The sequence below is a fragment of the Carassius carassius genome, chromosome 15 (genome assembly GCF_963082965.1).
Source record: "Carassius carassius chromosome 15, fCarCar2.1, whole genome shotgun sequence".
NCBI classification, from domain to species: Eukaryota; Metazoa; Chordata; class Actinopteri; order Cypriniformes; family Cyprinidae; genus Carassius; species Carassius carassius.
The window spans coordinates 3115098-3135539 of NC_081769.1; the positions used below are offsets into that span (position 1 = coordinate 3115098).

A 20442-nucleotide genomic window follows, 5' to 3' on the forward strand; every position below is an offset into this window, starting at 1 on the left:
AATGAAGCCTATTTGTGCATATATATATATATATATATATAATTATTATTCATTAAAACAGCTTGAAAGCAGCTGAAATCAATTTCCAAATCACAAACTAAGTGGTTAGTACTAAACTACTAAAAGCCGATGAACACATTTGTAAATAAACCCATTTAAGTTGGCAATCATTTAAATCTATAAATACTTTATGTAATGACTTTTAGGAATATGACCAGTAAAAATATATTTACATGTTCTTAGATTATATAGTGGTGCACACTGCACAGTGCAAAGGTCTGACTAACTGATAACGAAATTTGTTGTACGTTATTATCTTTCTACCAGTTAGTTGTTGAAGTAAGTTACAGTAAGTCCGATTCAAGTTTGTTTATTGACTTGTTGTTAAGAATCAACTCTTTCTTTGCTAACCGTGTGAGTCTGTGTGAGAACGAATATGCACCAACAGGACAGAAAACTAAAAGCTGTGAGTTCTGTGCAAATGTGACGATGTCAGTCCTGTAGCGTGTGCTTGATTTATACAGAGGTCATGGAGGACAAAATCAGTTAGCCAAAATATTCATAACAGACCTTCAGCTCATATCCTCTTGTTTCAAATATTAACCTTGCACAGCTGCTGTTATCTCAGGAGCCTGGCAGGAATGTGTTAGAGAGGAGGAGCTGCTGAAAGAAAAGAGATACGGTCCAGATGAGCTTCAGCCGCTGACCTCGCCAGTATTTCCCCAACTGAGAAGTGGAACAGTGGGACACATGCAGTGGATCTCATGCTGCAACCAATGACTGAACTTTAAACCACCTGTCACGTGCCGCTACATCCTGTCCAATCGCTTTATCACCTGTAAAATGAGAGACTTATCAAGATTGGGATTTCCATCTTGTCTGATAACCTTTCTGAAAAAATAAAAAATAAAATCATTCACTGGTTGTATGTTAAAAAAATTGCCAATAATTGTTACAGCTAGACAAATGTTTTACTTATAGTTTACGTAATTTAGTTTCAGTTCATTTCGTTAATGACAACTACATAAACTAAATAATGTAACCAGTGTGAACCTTATCAGAAGTGAACTCCAGGTGAAGGTTAAATACAGTTTGGCAAGCTAGACCTTCTAGACACATCCTGAATGAAAACAACTTGCTAAAAGCTGCCCTTTTCAACAAAAACACACGTTCAAGATGAACTAAACCAAATAAAATGCATTTAATGTTATAAAAAAGGGACATATTTTATGTAGTTTTATTTTAACATTAGTTACATTCAGTTTATTAGTTATACTTACAGTATATTCAGTATTATTTAGCATTAACAGTCCCGTGAAGTAAATTACACCGTAGCCTATCACTCGAACACAGGCAAATTGAGTTCTGCGTGAAGTGGAACATATATATATATATATATATATATATATATATATATATATATATATATATATATATATATATATATATATATAAAATAAAGAAAATAATTAATTCATTTATTTAATTTATTTTGTGTTCCTCTGATCACAATAGTATCATATATTTGGTCTCTTTATTTTAAATCAAGTGTATTTTTCAAACTGATCTAGCTAATGTCTGTGTGCATGTGTTATATACATATATATATGTGTTTAATCTCACTGTTATATACTGTTATAGCTTTTGTTAATATTTAAAAATGTGTTCTATTTTGTTTTCATTTCATTTTGTTTAGCTTATTTTGTTGTGCTTTTCTGTCATTTAGTTAACAGTTATTCTTTTACAAAGAGGCTTGAGTGGCTGAATTATTTTAAACAAGTGAATGCAACATTTGCTTCCAGTAAAACCAGATGATGTATTAAAACGAGCCCTGTCTGAGTAATCAGACACCTTGAGCTGTCTACAAATACAAACACTCTTCTGAATGATGCTACTGATGCCCGATGCTTTCGTACCAATCATCGTCAGCGCTGCATATCACCAGATTGAGCATCACCAACAAAGACCTCAACCTTTAAATGAACAGATTGCTCATATGTATCAGACTACAATCCACACTGATGATTTCATGTTGAATACAGACTCGTCGTAATAAACCATGGCACTGACTTCCATAAAGCCCTTATCAAGGAGCGCACTTTGTGCTGTGAGCAAACCTGTGTAAAACTCTAGGCATGTTCTGTGTTATCTTTTTTCACAGCGCCCCCAATGAAGCCTTGCATGGCATTAACTTTCACCCACCCATTACTGGCAGCTGACACACTGGCTCTCCGCCAGCCCAGAATGAAGCCATTTCAAACGTGCGGCTGCTCATGTAGATGCTTGGACTCAGCCTGAAAGAAATGACAGCACTGCAAAGAGAAAATTCATTCATTCAGGAATAAGAAACCTAAACATGATAGATTTGTATTCAAAACAGCTGGAAAAAAGTGATGCATTTTATACATTTGTTAAAAATGTAATTAAGATACATTTCAATAAAAACAATCAATTTTGGCTTTACAGATTTGTCTGTTATCATGCAAAATAATGCATTGTAATAAGTAACTGCTTACATAATTTGAGTCTGATAATTGCTTACGTGCCACCGGTCATGTTTGCTGCATAGCTGCATACCACCCTCTAAAGTCAGTCAACCTGATATCAGCACTGATTATACCAATATATAAATGCACTTTCGCTCAATGTTATGTTATGCATGAAATTTCCCCCAAAACACAACAGCAATAAGATGCAAACAGCAAAATGATTGCATGTCTTTTATGACACAATCATGCCTATGTGTTTTTCTGTTAATTTGTATGGCAAGCTTCTCCTCTGTATCTCGTGCCTCTATCCAGACATATTTGTCAATCCAAATGAATAACTGATGCTGTTGATGTCGATCTAACTTACAATGCCTCATCAAAGTCAGATGCCTCATTGAGTTTTTCTAGCGAGACCCATTGCCAAGTTCCTGTGGGCTTTGCACAATGACAACCAAGTCCTTTATTCCACCAACGTCAGTTCCCATTCACAAAGACAAAGCATATCACACGGCCAGATCACGCTGCTAAACACACTGAGCCATTGACAGCAGGGTCATCTTCCACAGGTTATCGGATTATATTGACATTTTTACATTTCCATACTCAGTGCTTTGAGATTGCGATTGTGTTGGTTTATTTGTCAGTGATTTTCATTGATATAAATGAATGTCAAATATCATAGTTAATAAGCAGTTAATTGTAAGAATTTGTCCTTAAAACAAATGTTGACTAATCTTTCTAATAAAGTTGATTTGTCTTCTGTGTGCAGTGAGAAGAGGCTGCAGATGTGTGCCATCGTTCAGCCTTTGGCCCTGAACTGGGGAGCAGCTCCTTCTTTAAGACATGCTTCAATTCTTCCCTAGTGTTAACAGGGTCAGAGATGTTGTGCTTTGGGGAAAGAGCTGTAAAAGAATCTCCAAAACCACTGTTGTAATACATTACGTATTATTAACATAAGGCATTCGTCATGTGATGTGTTTGTACTGCGGCCAACGCAAATACTTTTCTAACAAATCACTTACAATGTAACCAAGGGCCCTTTCTTCTTAACTTTGTCTTGGGTTATAAAAGCCAATAACATCAATAACACATGCCTGTCCTCTTCTTTGTTCTTCCTCGCCTCAACCAAGGGAACAGTCCACAGGAAAGATCCCGCAGTGAAGCATCTGCTGGAAAAATATATCTCTGTGGCCTAAAGAGATCAAACTCAACGATACAGTTATGAAGGGACACAAACACTGGAACCATGTGCATCAGCATCCTCGATTTGCACGCAGGCTTTTTCCAGCCCTGGCACATTTATTTCCATTCTTTTTCGTTATTTCTTTCTATCTTTTCTTTTCTTTTTTGTTTTATGAACTTTCTTAGAACCTTTACCATGCCTTCGTCATTTAATATATATTTGCTATGTAGATTTTATCATCCAGACTTTCAATCTTAAAAAAAAATAGGTTATTGTAGTTAACTAAACCTAAACCTGAAACTAAAACCATAAAAATACTTTCATGACTTGAAATAAAAAGTTTAAAACTTTGCATGCAATAAAATATATATATATACAAAAAACTGAAATGTATCTTATTTCAGCAACTTGATGTTCAAAAAACTATAATTATCTCACTTCTACAAAAAATAACACTCACACAAATCATGATGTGACACAATTTCAGCCATGACCAAATATCCACCCCCCACTCTCATTTTTCCAAATGTTAGTATACTTGATCAAATGGACAATCACAGCAAGAAACACAACAGGGTGATGACATGCTGGATTCACACAGACGAGCATTGTTGCTATGAGAACAGTGATGCTGCTGTCTGAGGATTCTGAGCACGCTCAGTGCCAGCGAGTCTCACACGTACACATGCAGAGGAGAGCTTGTTTAAAACACCACATGCATCTTCTGAGAGTTTTGTATTCAGTTTGAAATCTGCTTTTAATCTGTAATGAAACTGACATATTTGTGTATTGTGTAACTGTGTTTTATGTAGGAAGATCAAAACAGACTCATCCATGATCGATCCCAGCTGGCAGAATAACTAAGCCCTGTCAAAACCTTGCAGGAGGAGTTCTTCAGAGACCATGAGAGAGACATGAGTGGACTTAGAGAGCTGATGGACGATCACAGCAATCTGTCATTCAAGCCAGACAGCTGAAGTAAGAGACTATGACCCTCACCTGAGAGCACAGACCTCCAGAGACGGACACAACCGCTCTCGCTTTCAGTTCAGGAGTGTCAATCTGAACTGCTCACACCCCACAGCATGCTCTGGAATTTTTTTGTGCTCTTTTACACAAAAGATGACTGCATTTTGATAACACTAATAATGAATCACTTTAATAGTATATAACAATTTAAATTGATATGCCTTTTTATGAAAGATTTATAAATATGGTAATTGTGATAAATTACTACATTGTTTGTGTGTGTGTACACCGTGGGGACCAAATGTCTGTGGTCCCCATGAGGAGAGAAAAAAACAATAATTTATTAAATTAAATGATGTTTATCTGAAATTGTAATAATGCAAACAGGTTTTCTGTAAGGAAGTAGGTTTAGGGATGGGTTAGGGGACACAAAAATAACATTTTATTCAATATAAAAGTAATATAAGTTTATGGAAGGTTCCCACAATTCACAGAAACAAATGTGTCTTTGTGTATTTCAAGATTCTGAATTAATAATAATATTTTAAAAAATCTCAGTTCAAATCAATCTGTTACTTGCATTTTCTTTATCTTTAGTGAAATTTAGTTGCAATACCCAAGTGAAAATTATCAGAGTGCTCTGTGTATTTCTGTGAAGTTGTACATTTCTGCTGTATCCATGAAGAGCAATGCTCTAGATGTAGTAAAAGGTCACGCTTACATCGATCAGGATTTGGTTAGAATATGACCAGATATTTGTGCTGATCGATCTTTTTGTGGGATGGCAGAAGTCAGTCACACTGATTATCATGGTGTTTACCACCCTCTAGTGTCCACTTCATATTTTGAAGTTGTCAAACACAACTTCAAGCCATATATATCTAATTACTATAGTAATATAGTATTTGGCCAGAAAAGTCATATGTGTTAACTTGTGTCATTTATTTTCATTTATTTTATTTTATTTATTCATTTAATTTTTTGTTCCAAGCTTAAATCTCTAGTACTCAATAAAATAAAATTTCCAGAAAATGCAGACAACTTTTTGTATCCCCTGTTTCTTGTATTCTATACCTGTGTGAGAAGTGTGGTCATGTGCCAACAAACAATGATATCGTTTTATACCAACCACCATATCAAAATAACAAAAAGCAGACCAAATTAAATAAAAGTATTTTAATAAAAAGTAAAAATGTCCAAACACTGCATCTCCTTTAAAAGGTAAGAGGCAATTAGAAAATATAAAGTAGAAAGAAAGTAGCACATAATTAGGTCAGTAAGCACAGACACATGCACAGCATCTAGTGTTTGTTTTACAATAATGACCAAAATAACAGCATATTGTTCATTCTGACCATTTACCTCAGTGGAAAATTTAGATTCTGACAAATACATGTTAATATTTGACAGCTGCGACTATAGTGACTTATTGTTCATATGTATTATCTTAATTTACAGAATCCTGTTGATTAAAGTTGTTATCTTTCCCTTATTTCTACACTACTTAAAAAAAGTTTGCCTATTAAAAAAAAGAATCCTGTTTTAACCCTGAAAAGCCTGACATATGAAAAATAAACAAAAACATATATTCAGTATATATATATATATATAGAGAGCAAATATAGAGAACAAAAATGTGATATAGTGAGAATAGAACAAGAAAGAATGAAGAAAAAGAAGAAAAAAAAAACCTCAATTTTACTGATGCTGATTCTTACCAAGTTATTACTGTAGTAATAAAAAGAGCAGTTACATAGCATTTCAGTAAAGATTTGTCATGGCAAACAGGTATGCCACACATATGTGAAGCCCTGTGTTAATAATGTCCCACTTTCTAAACACCAATAAGCCAAAGATCATCCCAGCAGTAGTTCCTGTTGTTGCTCCCCATGAGGACGATTTCGCCGCTACGGCTGCAGCACCTCCCATGGACACACCAGCAGCTCCAGCCGCCCCCAGCAAAGCCCCCGCCTTACCACCGACTCCCAGCATCTGCGACGACACTTCAACTATCGACAAAACAACCGCAGCAGTTAAAGACGCCCCCAAAATCACCTTTCCTCCTGCCTCTCTTGCCACTGGACCACCAACTGTGGCCCCTAAACCAACCTGACAGACTTCTGACACGAAGAATCCTGCAGATATTGCCTGTACGGAGGATGCATAAGTCATACGGATGCTGGTATTCTCCTTGGTCATGTTTTGTCCTGCCAAGTGCATTTTGACAGACATGCCTGCCACCTCCTGCCCGGCATGAACAGTCAGCACGGCAATGGCAAATGTGGCAAACATTCCAATGCAACCCATAAGCATCCAAAAGTTCAAACGCTGAGAACTCATGAGCCAAAATGACATGCATAACACCACGACTAACAGGACAACAAAAACAAATCTGTAATTTCCAAAGCCAAAGATGCCAAAGACAGCAGTCACAAAAGCAGTCACAGTCATTGGAATGCCAGAAAATGCAAGAAACTCCATGTATGTGGCCACAGCTTTCAGCAGGCGTTGTCGAGAAGTCCTCTGCTGCATTTCCAACTCAATAGCCTTCCTTTGCTGTCTCTTTATTTCTTCTCTTTCTCTTCGCTGGGCCTCTCGAGCAACCAGACCATCCTCTTCTGGTTTCTTCATCTCGCAGGCCTTAATCCGCTTTTCCATTTCCAATGCAGCCCGCCGTCTTAGATCTATTTCCAAAGCAAGTAGTCTTGCTTGTTCTCTCTTAGTAGCATCAGCTACTGATCCACAGAATTCCCGTTCTGTGCATATATACTTGACAAAGAAGTGCATCAATAGTTTCAAAACTGTAAAAATTCCCAAAGCCCAGAGCAAGCTGACCATCCCGTAGCTCTTGCTCAGATTTTCAATGATGGCCCCTAGTGCTGCACCGCTTGAAGTCATGGTGAGAGCCGCGGCCAATCCTGCTGCTACCCATCCTTCACTCTTCCTCAATCTCAATAGACACAAGGCCACAGATGCGGCTACGGTGACCCCCGTCACCATCAATGCCATAGATGTGATGAGTGCAGTAGTTCCTAGAAGTGCACCCAGTCCAAGAGCCCCGATGCTCTTAATGCCAGACATAACAGGTTTCAGTTGGGCTCCTGAGATGATCTCTGATATTATTCGATTCAGCGGTACCTCCGTGGCTCCCAGACTACCTCCAGCCACTGCTCCAAGCACAAAGCCCTTGACAGACTCCATCACAGGGCTCATGGTCTCTGGAAAAAAGTTAAGAAACATTTGTCAAATAGTGCGATGCATCAGCTATTAACATCAGCCTAGCCAACATTTCATGGTGGGTGCCAATGTAGGCACGTTATGAGCTTGAATGGGTTTATCCATTGGTTCTGTCCATGTCAGGCCTATCTGGATTAGACCCAGTCATATTCTACGTAAATGAGATTTTTATGGGTTAATTCAGATAAGGCTGACATGGAACCCATGGACATACTTCAAACCCATATTGTCCAAACTTGAAATGTTGGCTGGGAAGTCAATGACAGACAACAATAATGTAAACTTTTTACCACAGGACAAGTAGCCTACTAAATCAAAAGTGTGTAATTTCTATTTCACTATTATCATTAAATAGTGAATAGCAGAAAAGCTGAGTGGATGTGGCAGAAGACAAAACTTGAAATTCACTATAGCATCTATAAAGACAGCCTTCATGCTTTTAATGTGAAACTAGCCACAGCTTTTCTTCCAAAATTTTGCTTCAAAAGCAGACATAGTATCTTCTTTTTGATATTCTGGTCGAATCTGTAAGACTGCATAACTTGGGGATGTGCTAATCGCCTTATTGATCTTCTCAGAAAAGAAGGAAGCAAACTTGTTGCATTTTCTGTCGGAGAGCATTGCACTGGCAATCTGACTTGGGGGGGGGGGGGGGGATGGGGGGGCTTGTCAGTCTCTCAAAAGTAGCAAAAATAGTGTGAGTGTTGTTTAAGTTACTGTTTATGAGGTTTGAGAAGAAAAACTAGAGCACCTTAAATTATCAACCTGCTATCTTGACACACTTCCCACATATTTTTTCAAAAGGGTGCTTAACTGTTTGGAAGCAGATCTCTTAGAAATGGTGAAGACCCCTTCTTGATAGCAATCTTGATAACACCATATCTGAACAAATACACTCTCAAAAAGGATGTGTTAATTAATAACACATTTTTTGTGTTATGGCTATTTTAACACATTTTGTGTAATTTTAAGTTGATCATGTGTAAAAAAAAAAAAGCGAAAGAGAGAGAGAAACAACACAGTGTGTCCAACACAATATGTGTTAACTATCATCCAATCACATTGCTGCAACGTCACTCCGCACCTCAAGAAGGACGTTCACGCCTCTTTTTCCATCGATGGTGGATGACTTGGATGCACACATCAGGTATGTTATTTTTTTATTAGAAATTGTAAAATATACATTTTTAAAGTATTTTATTATAATTTTTTTAGACGGTCAAATGTGCATTTAGTTAGCGACCTCTACTCTCTGCGGGTATTTTCCGTTGACGCGAGAGGCAGTGTTGAACAAGGCAGCAACCGCGTCTGATATTAACGTTTGTAACGTTAAGTTACTTCAAAAATGATTTTTAATTCTCCTCATACACTTCGTAAAGGTTGTCCCTCATTCTCTGGAGAGAACTTGTTTTTAACGAGTTTTGTTTTTCTTTGTTTGTTTTGTTGCAAATGACATGATGTCTGATAAAACGCTGCAGCTCCTTAACAGGTTTGACACAGTGGTAACGTTACCACTTTCATTGTTATCTGTCGCATTTCTTTCATTAAAAAATTGATGAAATTGATGTTTAGTTAAATGCCCTTAAACAATAACATGATTTATCAAGGTAACGTTAACGGTAAAAATTTGATTGACTTCGACATTCGAGTACGTCTCCATTTCAAAAAGGATGTGTTCATTTGAATATTTTAACACAGTTTGTGTAATTTCGTGTACGTAATTGACACAAATTGTGTAATTGATAATACATTGGTGTGTAGAAAATTAGCAGGAATAACACACTGTTGAGTTAAAAGTAACACAATACGTGTTGTCCTCAACACAGGTTGTGTTGTTTTCAACATCCTTTTAAGAGAAGCGCAGATCCTGGAGTGCTCAGGGTCTCGCGCTCCCCTGGGATTTTGGCACTTCTCTTAAAAGAAAAAAAAAATTCGAGAGTCCATTGTAATACGGAATTCGGATTCAGAACCGCGTACTACCACACTACTTGTAATATGTTTTACCATAATATATGGCAGAAATAGTTAAAGTAATATGAAGTACCATTTTAATTGAAAATGAACATATTTTAACTGCCTTTTTTTTCTCGAAGGTTGCACCAAAGAACACATGAAGCTGGTCCAAGTAGTCATCAGAAGGTTTGTATATATAACTGAGTGCTGAAATAAAAGCACTCTTTTCAATATTTTTATCACTCCGTTTGAATTTATTTGCACATTCCACAGAAACTAAAAGTCTGTACACTTGTTTTCAATAAATTAATTCAATAAATATCAGCAAATATATTTCAATAAAATGTAATATGTTTAGGGCGCAGAACCTTTTTTTAACACCTTTAAAAAAAAGGTGTGAGTGAATGTTTATGACTGTGTGAATCATTCATCAGTTCTATTCAAAACTGGTGATTCATTCTGGAGCAATATAAGTGACTTTGAGTAACTGAATCACTAACTCATCTAATAAGAACTACTTTGTGCTTTTTATATTTGCAGCATCAACGTAATATAATTGATGTGGACACAATGCGAGCACTAATTGAAAGCAATAGTTCGAGTATATATAAGGATTATGAAGCTTCAGGAATGCTTTCAGAGACATCAAGAAAGCTCCTTGACAAGATAGGAGTCCGTGCGTTGGTGGAACAAAGTGGATTGTAAGTTTACAGTTGAGAAATTAACTAAAACAACTGTGAATGTGATAACGTATATAGATGTTGAGTTCTTTGAAAACACACTTATTTTTAATAATTTGAACTGAATTTGGTTCCTGTATTTTATTTTAATGTATTATGCACATGTCGAATTGGGTAATTCTTCCATGTTTTGTCTATGTTTTGCTTATAGTTACCCTTGTAATGAAGAGAAATGGATGTTGGCAGAAAGTGTGGTAACACTGTTTCCTTCTCTGAAGATCAAAATGGGAGAAGAGAATGAAGGATTTGTAAGTTGCACTTATTAAAACTCATCGAGCCTACTTTAAATAAATGCAAATTGGAATAGTAAGTGTGGTATGTTAATTAGTTAACAGGTTACAAATCAATTTTAAAATTTAGTGACTAGGTTTTTATTTTTTATTTATTACCAATATTACAATTACAATAACACCAAAAGTACATCCACTCTGCTGGTTTGCTTGTCACAAATCATGGGTTCTTGTAAAAGTTACAATTGTTATCCTCCGTCTTTCATCCAGGAACATTTCTATGACCCAGTCTCCCACAGTGTACTTATTGAGATGAGACTTCGAAATCTACGGAGGAAACTTCATGATGATCAGTGTCGCTACCAGCGCAAACGTATTCGATTCAGTGATTCCTCTGGTGTGTCTATCAATTTGGAGGTACCTGCTGAAGGGGAGGAGGAGTCCTCTCGGGAGTGGACGACTGTGATCAAAAGGATGAAACCATCTCCAGAAAACCTCAATACCATCAAATTGGGCATGGAAACAACATACAGTAATCACAGGTTATGGGTCGCAAACAAGTCCCCAACAGTGAAAGAGATTTTTGGACAATATCCTCGATTTTTAGACATGCCATACTTGGTAAGGACTTTTGTTTTGCATGGCTTTTCCTTATAGCTAGGTATGAATAGACTTGTCAGCAAATAAGGGACATGGCTGGTAGATATTCTGTCCACATGAGTTCAAAATGTTTTTTTTTTGTTTTTTTTACGTTGTTAGCGCACAATACTATTCTTATGGTGAGAAATTCATCTATGCTATTTATATATACAGTCATAATCTGGAAATTCTGTTCCTTCTCTTACATTATCCTTTAAACAAATTTTAACCACACCCCTCCAACCATCAGTTTGCTGCAATCTAGAGATTAAGGTGTACTAAAATCAAGCCCCACCACTTATCTTTCTTCATTCAGTTTAATTAAAATCATAATACTGCCGTAAAGGTTTTTGTTCTTTTTTTTTTTAAACTGTTATTCATAACCTGGAATGGCCCACAATGCCTCTCTGAAGTTAAAACTGCATAAACTTGACTCGAAAAGACTCAATATTTTGTGAACATACTGAGGAAACCCAGTAGTGTTGTAATTATGTAATCCCGTGTTGTAGCTTGACACTGAGTTTGGAAAAATGTTTCCTGGGAAAGTGATTCATTTGAGAAATGCTGCTGATGTAAAACCTTCACATGATTTTCTACAAAGAAAACCTTTTTGTAAATCCGAGATATAAAATTGTTTAAAAATGTCTTTATGAAATTCAAATGACATGTGGATGTTGACTTTGTGAAAATGTAGCAGTTAAGTTTTAAATAAATTTAAAAAAGCTTTTTTGTTTTGCGTTCATTATAACTGGTCAAATAGCACATCTATGACACAAATTGTGTGATTTATGACACATTAGTGTGTTAAATATTTTAACACACTCCCTGTGTAAAGAAGAATAACACACTGGTTGAGTTAAAAGTAACACAAAATGTGTTGTCCTTAACTAGACACACAGGTGTGTTAAGATATAACACAGGTTGTGTTGTTTTTAACACATCTGTTTTAAGAGTGTACTTAAACCCAAATGGATCCCTGGACCATTTTCAATCTGGTTTCCGACCGCATCACAGCACAGAGACAGCGCTCATTAAGATAATAAATTATATTTTCTTAAATTCTGATTCTGGCAAATAATCAGTGCTGGTCCTACTAAATCTCAGTGCTGCATTTGACACTGTTGATCATAACATACCACTAGAGAGACTGGAAAACTGGGTCGGGCTTTCTGGGATGGTACTCAAATGGTTCAGGACTTAGAAGGGAGAGGCTATTATGTGAGTCTAGGAGAAGTCTAAGTAGATATCCATGACATGTGGAGTCCCACAAGGCTCAATTCTCAATTCTCTAGTTTAGCCTGTATATGCTCCCACTAAGTCAAATAATGACAAAGAACCAAATTGCCTATCACAGCTACGCTGATGGCACCGATATTTACCTAGCCTTATCTCCAAATGACTACAGCCCCATTAACCGTGTTTCCACTGTCGAGCTTAAACCGGGCATGCTAGTGCGTGCCAGGGACAGTTGCGTTTCCACTGTCACTTCCAGTGCTTGATTGTGCCTGTTTGGGGCTTCCTCGGGGCCAACGGCCAGGGTTTTTTGGCCCGACGATAACCTTGGGCCAAAGCGGGCCAGCTGGGGCTAGAGGAGGGGTTATGAATAAAGGCGGAGTTTCTCCATGTCTGGGGATCGTCAGCGCAGATCATTTCAGAAAGATAACAGCTTTAACACCAGCATTAAAGACTTTTGAAAATAAGTTGAGTTAAAAAAATCACTCTTACTCAGCAGTGAGTGTTTGAAATAACTTGATCCGATGTGGATTATAATCACTAAACAAGGCAGAAATATTTATAAGCGATGTAAAAGACTATGCACTCTAAACATTAACGTTACACAGTAAACATGGAGAAATCAGATGACAGCTTCTTATTCTCTATCACAATTGTGTATTTATTTAGTAACATATTTCATCTGTCATAATCTCCACGTAGCCTATCATAAAAATATAATAATGTTTTATGTTCGGGAGCTTTTATAAAAATAGAGATATTATCATTCATTCTAAATGTGAAGTATAGGCTACTGCTACAAATAAACAGAAACAGACTCAACTGAATAAGCAGGCTATTTTCATAAGCGTTAAAAATAAATAAAATAGAAATAAATTTTTTTGAGTCCTGATAAATTAATTTGTTATGATCAATGTATCACTTCTATAGTAAAACGTTGATGCTTTTGAATTTGAATAATTACCAAAGCATGCAAACAAACGGCCGCTTTTATCATATTCGTTTTGTGATCGCGCATGTTCCAGTGACTTATTTCTTGGTTTTCTGATAACTTCTCTTTGTTGGTGAAATGAAGGGGCTGCGTGACATTGTTCTGAGAGGCGTGTAAAGGGCGTGTTTTAGTGACGTGCAGCGGAGCTTCAGGCTCCACTGTGGAAACCCTGTGCTACTCTGGTCTCGGTGCTACTGGCCCGAGGCTATTAGCCCCGCCCGGCCCGTTTTAAGCCCTGGCTCGCACTGGCCCGACAGTGGAAATGCGGCTATCGACTCCCTCTGCCAATGCACTGATTAAATTAACAGTTGGATGTGCCAGAACTTTCTTCAGTTAAACAAGAAATAAAAACTGAAGTCATTGTATTTGGAAACAAAGTTTCAAGTTCTCAAGGTGAATGCATACCTTGATTCTAGGGTTCTAGCAACTCAAAATCAAGTCAGGAATCTTGGTGTGATTCTGGATAGACCTTAGTTTCATTAGTCATGTCAATTGGCATACTATCATCTCAAAAACATTGCAAGAATTAGATGATTTATTTCCAGTCAAGACTTGGAGAAACTTGTTCATGCCTTTATCACCAGTAGGGTGGACTATTGTAATGGTCTTCTCACCGGCCTTCCCAAGAAGACCATTAGACAACTACAGCTCATCCAGAACACTGCTGCCAGGATTCTGACAAGAACCAGAAAATCTGAGCATATCACACCAGTCCTCAGGTCTCCTCTGGACCATAACCCTCCCAATCGACGAGATACTGGTAGCCCTGACCCCGGCGGCGCATGTCCAGCAATCTCCTAACCCTGTTAATAGGAGAACTCTTAACAAGAGCAGGACAATGGGCAGGGCGGGGGCGGGAGCACAAACAACCGGCTTAATACATGAGACATGGAAAACTGGGTGGACGCGCCTCAAATTGGGAGGCAATTTGAGCTTGAAGGCCTCAGGACTAAGAGCTTTGACTATGGAGAAAGGCCCAATGAAACGTGGGGCCAGTTTTTACGCGACTCGGTCTGTAGTGGTCGGCTTTGACTTGTCTCTCGATTTCCCAAGAAATACCTGCTACTAGGATGGGCTCAGAGGAAGAGGCGTCCCCAGCGGAGCCATACTGCCGTGAAAGAGCATCAGGCTTAGTATTCTTTGACCCAGGTCTGTAAGAAAAAGTGAAATCAAAACATCAGAAAAAGAGTGCCCAACGAGTCTGTCATGCATTCGACCATTTAGCCGACCGGCTATACTCGAGGTTTCTATGATCTGTCCATACAATGAATGGATCAGAGGAACCCTCTAACCAGTGGCGCTACTTGCCTAAAGCCAAACGAATAGCAAGAAGCTTGTGGTTACCGATGTCATAATTTCATTCAGCAGATGAGAGGCGTGTGAGAAGAACGTGCAAGGATGGACCTTATTATCAGTAGGGGAGCACCGGGAAAGGACAGTGGCCATGGTGATATCATGGTGCTGAAGTGAACAGCTCCTTCAGTCTAATAAAAGCGCGCTGGGCTCTCTCGGTCCATTCAAAATGTCTCTTAGACGAAGTGAGTGTTGTTAGAGGTGTGGCAATGTGACTAAAATTAGCAATAAAATGCCGATAGAAATGAGCAAATCCCAGAAAACACTGGAGAGCAATATGAGAATCTGGGATGGGCCACTCTATCAGCATGCTTATCTTAGCCGGATCCATGCTGATGCCGTCAGCAGAGATCACCGAACCCAGGAAGGACACCGATTGGGCATGAAACACGCACTTCTCAGCCTTAACAAAAAGTTTGTTCTCCAGTAGGCATTGCAGGACATGATAAACATGCTGGACATGCACCGCCAGTGACGAAAAGATGAGGATGTCATCCAAGTATACGAAAATGAAAATGTTGAGCATGTCTCTCAGAATGTCATTGACCAAGGCTTGAAAGACAGCCGGTGCATTGACTAGGCCGAAAGGAAGAATTCGATACTCAATGTGACCGAGGGGAGTATTAAACGGCATCTTCCACTCATCTCCCGCCCTAATACGCACTAAATGGTAAGTGTTACAGAGGTCTAGCTTGGTGAAGATCCGAGCTCCCTGAAGCATCTCAAAAGCGGATGACATAAGGGGCAAAGTGTAGTGATTCTAAACTGTTATATCATTCAACCCCCTGTAATCAATACAGGGGCGCAATGAGCCATCCATCTTTTTAACAAAAAAAAAACCCTGCACCCACGGGAGAGGTGGAAGGAACGACAGTACCGGCAGCAAGACCCTCAGATAAATATTTCTCAAGAGACTCGCGCTCGGGGCCAGCAGAGAGTATAAATGGCAGTGGGGAGGAGTAGTACCAGGAAGTAATTCTATACTGCAGTCATAAGGATGGTGAAGAGGGAGAGATGCAGCCCGGGAATGACTGAAGACCTCCCGCAGATCGTGATACTTCTCTGGCACTCCGGACAAATCACCAGGCTCCTCCTGCATCACAGAGACAGAAGGGACAGGAGACACAGCAGATACGAGACATTGGATATGACAAGAAAAATTCCAAAACTGAATAGTTCCTTGTAACCAGTTAATTTGAGGATTATGTTGAACGAGCCAAGGATGACCCAAGACTATAGGGGCAATGGTAGAACGAAGAATAGAAAAGGAAATAGTCTCTTGGTGGTTGCCCGAGATGGTGAGACTCACCGGTACTGTGACAAAGTGTATACCAGGCAGCTCACTGCCGTCTAACGAAAACACAGGAGTAGGGTCTTCGAGTCTCAAAGGAATCTTCTTTTCACAAGCCCACTGCTTGTCCATAATGCTTCACATCCGCTCACGGAGCAGTCAAAGACCTTTACCATCTCCTCCCGAAACGAAGCAAAGGACTGGCAGAATACCGCCTCCGCCTCCCAGTCTCGCACTCTTTCTGTCAGCAAAGAGATGACAAATGCAACTTTCACACGGTCGGTCGCATTAGTAGTGGGTTGGAGAGAAAAGACAACTTCACATTGAGTTAGGAAGGCCTTGCATTTATTGGGCTCACCGGCATATCTTGGTGGATTGTTCACTCTCGGTTCTGGGGCTTGGCTGGGAGTAAGGCTGGGAAAATAAATCGATGCATCGCGAATCGAGAAATGGTTCAGCATCGATTCTGAGATTTTCCAGATGCATCGCGATTCTTTCTTGAATCGATTCTGAGCTTAGTTTTGAACAGCAGATGGCACTGCATGCTTTAGAAACACCCGAATTACAGAGGTGTTCACAGTGGGCTGTGTTTACATTAATCTTGCATCATAAAAGCATTCTAAGATGAAGTGAAATTAGATGACGCGAATGCACAAGCACTCTTTAGCACTCTTCTTCATGAGCATTTGAGTGTGCAGATAAAAACCAGATTAGAGCGCCATCTGCTGTTAAAGTCTAAGCTCAGAATCGATTCCAGAGGAATCGCGATGCATTCTGAAAATCTAAGAATCGATCCACGAATCGATTCTGCATCGATTTATCGTCCCAGCCCTAGTGTAAAGCGAGACGTCGAGAAGCACGTCACACTCACATTAAACAATTCCCAGACACAGACAAGAACAAAGAACAGGGAGAATTAGGCAGCGCAATCAGTGCGAAGACAAAGAACAGGTGCGTGCGCTTGTGCACGAACGCCAGCGGTAATAGGGAACAGCTGAACCCAATGAGAGATGAACAATAGGGGAGGAAAAGACACCCAAAACGAGAGTAATCAAATCTGGCTCATGACAAAACTAAAGTATACTTAAAAGTATACTTTTATATACTAGAAAGTGGGCCAATTTAGTCCCAAGGGGTATTGAAACAGTACACTTACAAGTATACTACTAGAACACTGATATTTGTATACTTTATACATAAAGTATATTAAAAATATACTTGAACTTTACTTAACCCCTTAACTGTCACTCACGTTTTTGAAGATAGACTTGAATGTGCATGATACAAACCTAAATTTTTATAATTCATGACTGAAAACATTTTGTAACATGATTTTGATGTGCCATTTACATGGTAATGCAATGTCTGATTTTAAAATGGGTTTTAAAGGATGAATTTTGAGATTTTATGTTTTCAAGTGATATATAACTTCTGATGATTTCTAAAACATGATAGAGAAAAAGGCAACGAGGAAGTCTTTTTTTTAAACAAAGGTCAAAACTCATTTTGTAATGTAGATTTCTGAGGGTGCACTCTTGTCATAAATTAATCTATTACTTTTCCTACATAATTTTTAACAAATAATATTGGAAAAATATATATTTGGGAGTCTTGAACCTTTCCAACGATATATAGTTTGTCAGGATTAGATTAGATTTGATTGTAATATAGTATAGTCAACGTAGGCGTCCCGTATACGGGACGGGGTGACAGTTAACAGGTTAAGTATACTTAGTCAAATAAACTTGAAATATACTACTTTTTGGTAAGGGTGTGTATGAAATGTGCTATATAAATAAATATGCCATGCCTTGCTTTGCCTAAATGGAACTGCTAAAATATTGTCCAACAGGGAGAACAATCCTTTCTTCTAAATAGTCTACTTTTAATATACTTTTTTATCATTTTTCATACTTAGTTGCAACCCTTAAAGTTGCAATGAAACAGAAGCAGCAGCAGTTTTTTTTCCCACGTTGTGAACTATAATCACAAGTTTTGTTATTACCAACATAGTTCCATGATTCAGTTGTCTCTCGAAACCATAGTTCAAACAAACATTCACAAAAAGCATTGCTAAATGACGTAGTTGGAACTATAACTCTCAACCTGGGGTTAGAAGTAGTCTGATATATATATATATATATTGGTGTGCCTTCTTCACTCAGATTTTGAAGAGTGTGCCTGTGAAAAAATATGTACTGTAAGAGGGAAACTGCAATTAATCTAACATTAAATAAAGCAAAATGTAGTCATCAGTTGATGTTTGTTACAGCAGCATTTTGGAGATCTCCAATCAATAAGCAGAAGTTATTACTCCACCACCTGTGTGAAGTCATCAACGAGTCCTGTTGTTAAACTAACATGGTTCAAACAATGGAGGTGCGACCAGCTGGTTAGTTTCTCATATAACATCTTATTTTGATATATTGCATGTTCAGATATTCAGACAACAAAATATTCTGGGGTCCATGAAATTTTAGTGAAAATTATCAAAAATGTTGGCAGTGGCTGGCAACTTTTTTCAAAGACGCTGGTAGAGAAAGAGTCAATGGTTACATTACCCACAGTTATAACCATATCTATACAGATGCATAGAATCTAGCCATTTAGACAGCAGACCAGACACTTTGCTAGAAATACAATAAACATTATACAGAATCCAAATACTGGGACTTACAGTTTTTATGGGTGTTAAAACATATTAGTATAAAAGGAAATTAAATAGCAGGCAAGGGACCAAAGGAAGCCACATAAATATCATACTGATTGAGCAATTACTACGCAAGACAGAATCAGGATCGTTAGGAAAGGCCGAAGGAAAGGTGACAAATACAATCCAAGAAAGAGAGGACAATGGCATTACAGAGTACAAGCAAAGAATAGGAAAATGAAAAGAACAGTCGAGATGAGATCATATCAAGACACAAGATCAAAGAGTGCACTTTACAAAATTTGACCACATTTTAGGTCTATTTGGGCAAATTAAAGTTGAGAAAAAAATTATTGACTGATGTTTCTTAAAAGTTACGCTGTAAAACACACACACACAAACACACACACACACACACACACATATATATATATAATATAAAATACAAAATGTCAAGTTACATCAGAAAAGCCTAATCTTACCGTCAGATATGGTATCACTACACGCTGGTCGTATAACAATGTGAAATTGTGTCTTTTCAACAGAGGTTTTCCTCAGCGAACAGATACAATGATTTCTTAATTTAGCCCCACCCTCCTGACTCACTTCATTATAGACCTTAGGGAACATTTTTTTTTATTGCTGTCTGAAATGAGCTGTGTTCTGACAGGTCCCTACTCACTTGTTCCAACAAGCTGATGATCAGAATCAGTCAGATGGGTTAGTACAGGGAGACATACATAACCTGTTAATCTAAGGCAGAGATCCTCAAGATCCACTTTCCTGTAGATTTTAGCTCCAACCCTGATCAATCTACCTGTGATTTTCGAATGATCCTGAAGACATTGATTAGCATTCTCGGATGAGTTTGATCAGGGTTGGATCTTAAATTAAAGTGGATCTCGTGAGCCAGATTTGAGGATCCCTGATCTTAGGGGTCTACATTCTATAGAAATGTTTTAGAGTCTTATATAAACCAACAGAAATGTGTTAGCTATTCTTGAGTAAAATAGAAATATTTCAAAATATACAGTTATTGTTTTAGGATATTATTTTAACTTTGGTAGGCCTGGATGATTTGCTCTGTTCAGCAAGCATGTATATTACATGAAAATATGCTGGCCTTTGATTCACGAAATGATACCACAGTAAGGCTAATTTCACTGCCACTTACATCGTAAGATTGTGGTGAAAATGTTTTCCATTAGTTATAATAAATGTTATTATGTATAATAAATTCATATCATAATGAAGGTTAAGTGTCTCAACATTTGTGTTATTTGTTATGTTAATTGGTGTAGTGGTTAACGATTAACAGCTATTTGCTTATTTTTCTATGAGATATGAAACCACAGATAGGCTTCTAAACAATATTGTATTTTAGCTGTTTTTTACCATGATTTTGATCTGAATGTAAACAATGTATCTGCGTACATGCATTGAATACACTGTTTACGCATGTGATACTCTCCAAAATGGCGCTA

At 38.0% G+C, this 20442-nt stretch overlaps 1 protein-coding gene across 1 annotated transcript; it reads right to left on the minus strand.

The window, feature by feature from the left end:
- Positions 1–6261: 6261 nt before the first annotated feature.
- Positions 6262–19524, minus strand: LOC132158019 (uncharacterized). Its single transcript, XM_059567265.1, has 2 exons — positions 19441–19524; positions 6262–7859 (listed from the first exon to the last, which is right to left on the minus strand). The coding sequence occupies exon 2, from the start codon at positions 7852–7854 to the stop codon at positions 6403–6405; it is 1452 nt and encodes a 483-aa protein (XP_059423248.1). The 5' UTR covers positions 7855–7859; positions 19441–19524; the 3' UTR covers positions 6262–6402.
- Positions 19525–20442: the final 918 nt, after the last annotated feature.